The 6,000-nt window shown below is 37.4% G+C and overlaps 1 protein-coding gene across 3 annotated transcripts in view; it reads left to right on the top strand.

Annotated features, from left to right (window-relative positions):
* The first annotated feature begins 2,689 nt into the window (after positions 1-2,689).
* The window catches only part of LOC149847089 (protein SHORT ROOT IN SALT MEDIUM 1-like), a 48,842-nt gene continuing 45,531 nt past the window's right edge, over positions 2,690-6,000 (top strand). For 2 of the 3 annotated variants that reach the window (XM_089996801.1, XM_089996799.1), the window contains exons 1-3: positions 2,690-2,773; positions 3,149-3,334; positions 3,449-3,658. In XM_089996801.1, the coding sequence (XP_089852927.1) occupies positions 3,263-3,334; positions 3,449-3,658 (282 nt within the window). In that variant the 5' untranslated portion in view covers positions 2,690-2,773; positions 3,149-3,262. The remainder of the gene's footprint in view (positions 2,774-3,148; positions 3,335-3,448; positions 3,659-6,000) is intronic. The other variant, XM_089996800.1, reaches the window with a different exon arrangement.

The following is a 6,000-nucleotide window of genomic DNA, read 5'->3' as shown; positions in this document are numbered from 1 at the left end:
GAGAAAACCAGTAAAAACAAAGGAAAATAGAGAAGATGAAGGGCACTTACCGTAGCCATAGTTGTGGGATTGATCGATTTCCTTCAGTCGATTTGGAGGAGAACAGAGGAAGAAAGAAGAGAAAGAAGAAGAGGAAAAGGGAAACAAAGGAAGGAAGAGAAGAACGTGAAGCTTGGTGGGGTGAAGGCGGATGCTTTCAGAAGCGCCCTTGCGGTCTCTCTTATAATGAGAGACCGTTAAGGATTTTTACAAATTGGGTCTCCTAAGTTTTGAAAATTTTCAAAATGGTGGGTTTTTTTTACAATTTTTTTCTCAAAAGGGGGTTTAACTACGAAATTTTTCAAGAAAGAGGGTAAAGGCACTTTCCGAATTTTCTTTTTTTTTGGTGCTTTGAAAGAAAACCCTAAAACGCGAGGGAAATACAAGGGATGGGGTCTAAACGGTGTTTTTGAAACATTTTTGTAAAATATTTGTTTTAAAACTTAAAGTTTTTACAAGTAATTTTTTTTTTAAAATATATGGTTAAATTACATAAATTTTCAAAAAAATGGATCTGGATCCAGAGTTTTTGAGAAAATATTTGAATTTTGGATCTCAAATTGAGGAACGGAGAACAGTGGATCCAAATGAATACTGGATGAACTATCTGAGCCATTTAGAAAATTATTTTTGTATTTTTAGAATTTTGAATTGAAAATTGGATAATAGAGCTCTGAATTGGATTTGGATATCAGATCTAGATCCAAAATTTTGCCAGATATGAGAATTGGATTTTGATTCCAGTGAATCCGAGAAATGAATAGAATTTTGACCAGAAATTGACTCAATTATTCAGAAGATGGGGGCCAGGGGCAAAAAGAGAATTTTTATTTTTTTAAAAAAATTTGGGGTGTTCACAACCCCATGTATCATCATGAGGTTTGAGCTATAGGGAGGGCCAATCGTGACCCTCCCTTTGGATCTCACCTCATTCCTTCTAGGAATGCCACCGCCCCAGCTGGTCAACTTGACCAGCTGGTCTTTGTGGCTACGGTTGTCCAATATCCCAAATAGAGGTCGATCAAGGGCTTGGGTTAACCTCCTAGTCGGATCTATGCTCGTATATGAAGAAAATTTCAATTAAATCTTTAATTATAACTAAATCTTTCAGAGTATATTTTTAATCTATATCACTTGCGAAAATCATCTCTGATATGAGCCTTACCACATTCTCTATTAATTCGGATAATATAATAGGGTTTTAGCATCGTTTGAATTCTTCGATTCTAAATCTGGTTATCCTTATACATTTTGAATCGAAATTAGGGTTTCGGTGAACAATGCATTATGAATTCACATTCATATCACTATATATATATATATGTGTGTGTGTGTGTGTGTGTGATAACCTCGAGATCATACAAGAACTATCTATCTTAGAAATCATATCATACATTGAATTTTCTCAAAAAAATCGTGGGTCTTACAAACATAATATATTGTAAATCGCTATTAACAAACAAAACAATATCTCAGAAATCGACACTAGAAACAACATAATATCTTACAAATCGATATACGGCAATTCAGCATAATATATTACAATTGATATTAACAAACAAAACAATATCTCACAAATCGACACTATAAAACATATAATATCTTACAAATCGATATACGGCAATTCAGCATAATATATTACAAATCTATATTAACAAACAAAACAATATCTCACAATTCGATACTAGAAAACACATAATATCATACAAATCGATATACAACAATTCAACATAATATATTACAAATCGATATTAACAAACAAAAAATATCGCACAAATTGATATATATGTTACTACAATAGCGATTTACGTTACATTGCACATATTAAGTGAATGAATGATACCGGGTGGAGTAGAAGTCCTTGCTTGCAACTGTAACTAAGCATTTTTGTCAACAGATCCCACCGCCTTACAAATATCTTCAAGTTTCACGTTCTTCAATAATAGCATAATAACATGAAAATGTACTCACCACGCTTTAATGACACTTATTGGAATGTTTGTGCGTCATTGCTTTTTTCCATACTGCTTAACAAATATGAAGAAGAAGAGATGACTGTAAAAAGATATGGCCGACAAATCCCTCTATGATGCCCACCAATGATCGAACCAGTCTTTCAGTTTATAGTTATCTCGATGAGGTATGAATGAACTCGAGAATGTTTTCGATCTAACACAAGGCAGAAATGAGAAGACGACCATGTATTGTAACACAAGCTAAAAACAAAGGTAGAACATGCAAATCTATATACGGGAGCAGAGGGACATTTTCGTCAAACACATATCTATCTTAAAAAAGACATTTTCGTCAAAAGCATATCTACCTTTTTTTTATATGTCATTTTATTATAAAGTCATCGTGGGCAACATTGACATATGCATTTTTATTCTTTCGTACACACCGGAATACGCCAATTCTGTTTATGGAAGAATACACAACACCCTTTCAACCTGAGGCCAGCGAATGTGCGGTGAGTCATTCGGTTTTTTCTTTAGATTATCAAAAAATAAAAAAATTGAGTTCAAGTTCAGTGGGTCTAACACGGATTACGAGTTGCTGCCAAATATTCGGACTAGGATTCAAATATGCCGCGAGCCGAACCGTATTCAACCCGCTTGCGCCCCATACTTGTCAACATATGCTTGTCGGAGGAGGGCATTCCTTTCGCGATGCAAAGCGCAAAACCCTAAAAGGCTAAAATCCGAGAGTTCAACCCATTTTTTTCTTCTCCCGGGTACGTTTTCTCTCTCTCTCTCTCTCTCTCTCTCTCTCTCTCTCACCAACCGATCACCATCTCGATGTCTGTGGTCCTTATCGGTTTTCTGTTTTGTGTTAGGGTTTTTTCTGTTTTTTGTGTAAATGGTGTTTTCATGTTTTGCTGTTGTGTTTGTGCTTGTGGGACTCAACGCCTTGTTGAGTTTCACTTTTAAGTAATGTTGATCGCTTTTAGTCTCTCTCTCTCTCTCTCTGGTCTTGTAGATTTTTAGCAAAGACGTGGTTTTCTTTGTCGTATTGACTCCATCGGAACTCATGTCCCTCTTCTTGACCTTCAATTTTACTGCTTTTCTCGTTCTCTGATCACGGAGCCGATTGTTTGATCGGTTTGCAGGGTTTTCTTTTCGTTAGTGCGATATCTTGGCATTATTTCTCAATCGGGATCGGTGTGTTCGGTTGTTGCAGTGATTTTTCTCTCTCCCTTTCTTGACTGTCTGAGCTGGAAAAAATGTACCCAACTGGGGGTGGTAATGCCTATGGGCAGCAATCGTATGCGCCGCAGCATGCATATGGGCAATCTGTGAGTAATCTTTTTCAGCAATTCTTCTTCATTGAATGGATTCATCCGAAGATTTCTGTGCTATATGCTATCTTTGTCTATTCCATTTTGCATTTAAATATTGGGTTCCCGTAGGGTGCACCTGGGTACCATGGAACTTCTGCGACGAGCCCTGATTCATTGCCATCTCGACACCCTGCGATGGTGGGCGGCCCTCAGGATGCGCATGTGGGTGGTGGATTTCGCAGCCACTCCTCTGGAGGGGTGTTTAGCGGAGGATCGTCTGCACCTTCTACCACACAGTATGGTTCACACTATGGGGCAGCTTATGGAGCTCCACAAATGGTAAATTTCTATCCAATTAATAAAATAGTATGCATATGAGATGTGAAATGGCTTTCTTTTAACTCTCGCCTGTCTTCTTGAATCTGGTGTTTTCTTATACCCGAGTAATATTTAGCCGTAGTGCTTCTGATCTCTTTCTCGTGCATGTCCCTTGCGCTCCCTTCTTCTCTCTCTATCACTCTTTAGCTCAGTAAAGGCCTAATAAGAAATAATATGTTGTGGGCTTCATTTCTCATATGAATTCCAGCTTCAAAGATTGAAGTTCAAGCAGACTATTGCCACCATTTAATGTTTCTCATGGCTCGTTTAGTAGAAGAGGGAAATTGACACAACTCAATTTGCACTGACTCTGCATCATGCGATAAGCCCCATATTGGGATGTGGTTGATACGTTTCGGGCACAAATGTTTTTTATCCAACTTTTCCATAGTCTATGCATCATAGTGTTATATTTGAAGATGTTGTCACAAGCTTTCTTCCTTTTTCAAATTTGTTATTTCCCATATATCAACTCTCAATCTCTTAATGGCTTAGGTATATGCTTCAGATTTTCTCTCACCTTGTGGCATTTACTTTCCCTTGCTTTAAGGCATTTTAAACCAATTCATCTGCTTTGCTGAGGTCCCCTTGTGGCTCTTCACCTGCTTAAATCTTCATTCTTTCAAAAGACTTTTTAGTATAAAGAACGAAAATCATATCTTTGGGATGTTTTCGTAATCAAGGGGGAGGAACAAAGCGTCTTAAAGCTAAGGGTGGAGAGAAGTGAACTCATGGGGCTCTTTGCAATTTTGTTCCAGATAGGAGTTTGTGTCAAAATCTGGTCTTAGGTCCATATATATCAGCTTTGTCCTTATTAAGATGATCCTATGCAGGATAAGGGTCGAGGATCCCCTCATAGGCTATGTTGTCAAAAGCGCTAGGCAGGGCTAGTCGGTGGACCTTCAAAAAGGCCTAGGCGGGCCAAAAAAAATGAAGAACAAACAATGTAGAAAACAATTAATATTAAAGGGTCAAAACATAAGAGTGAATGACATTAAACATCTAACAAACAATTAATCAAGGTTTTAAAACCCGTGACTCGGGACTCAACTCGTTCTTTATTGACTCGTGACTCGACGGGTCAACTCAGTGACTCGGACCAGGTTTTGTTAACTTTTGATTTTAAAAGAAAAACAATTTATAATTTGTCTCAAACCATGTTTTTCAGTAAACAAGAGATCCTTGGGTTGTGTAAAGGCATGTAATCACTGAAATCGGGAGAGAGATGTGACTCTTTCTTAGGTTGCGTTTGAACTGATAACAATTGGCATCAACTAAATTAGCTTGGTTTTTGCTTGTATTACTTCCTGGGTTTGTCATTTTCTAGTTAAACCATTCATAGAGAGTAGTAGCATTGAAAAATGCATAGGCTGATCTCTCCCAGACTATCTCACAGGAATATTTCCAACTTACCAGTTACCCTTGTGTCATGCCCCCTTATACAGTATTCTTAATGAAAAATTGAACAACAATGGCATGCCATGTGTCCTTTTTGTTGTCCATGTGACCATATATAAATGTACATCCTTGACAGATGAACAAAGGTCATTAAAAGCAACTAATGCTGTAGCAAAAAACTCTAGGATATCCTGCTAAATAGCCTTCAAATTTCTTTTTTAGACAAAGGACTACGGAGTAAGTTGAAGAATAACTTTGGTGTCAGTTGAAAAATATGAAATTAAGTGGCATGACAAAAATTCTCGAAAGAGATGCAACATATAAATATTATAGTTGATTATGCTATGATAGTGATACTTAGTACCTGTTACGAAGTTAACACACACACACAGGGAAGATCCAAGAGCACACATACCACAAATCCAATGAGCACATCAGTCCACCAAATCAGCCAACACAAGGACCACTAAGGACACACTCACAAGAGACCCTAAGGGTCTGTTTGATTGCTTGTCCAAGATTGGACAGACCCTTAGAACATAACAGACAAAACATATGTTCTGTCTGTAACAACCGTACTTCATCCCATGTTTGTTTAACTCAAATAAAAAATCAAATTTCAAACATCCCAGAACTCGCCCGAGTCAAGCCGAGTCAGGCCCGAGTCTTGTCAGGCCGAGTTTGCCTTGCTGGGTTGACTCGTTGGAGGGCCGAGCCGAGTCAGCCGAGTCAACGAGTTGACTCAGTGAGTTTTAAAACCATGCAATTAATATTACTTGGGTTTGCATCTTCCATCGTTCTAATTAAACATTTCAAAACAAACAATTATTAATCAATAAAGTAGATAAACAAAACATACACACAATATATATATATATATATACTGTTCAGTATATATATGTATA

Source organism: Nuphar pumila, chromosome 2 (genome assembly GCF_984573655.1).
Source record: "Nuphar pumila chromosome 2, dmNupPumi1.hap1.1, whole genome shotgun sequence".
Taxonomy (NCBI): Eukaryota; Viridiplantae; Streptophyta; class Magnoliopsida; order Nymphaeales; family Nymphaeaceae; genus Nuphar; species Nuphar pumila.
Note: the sequence above shows the minus strand (reverse complement) of the source record. Positions and strands in the feature narration are given on the sequence as shown.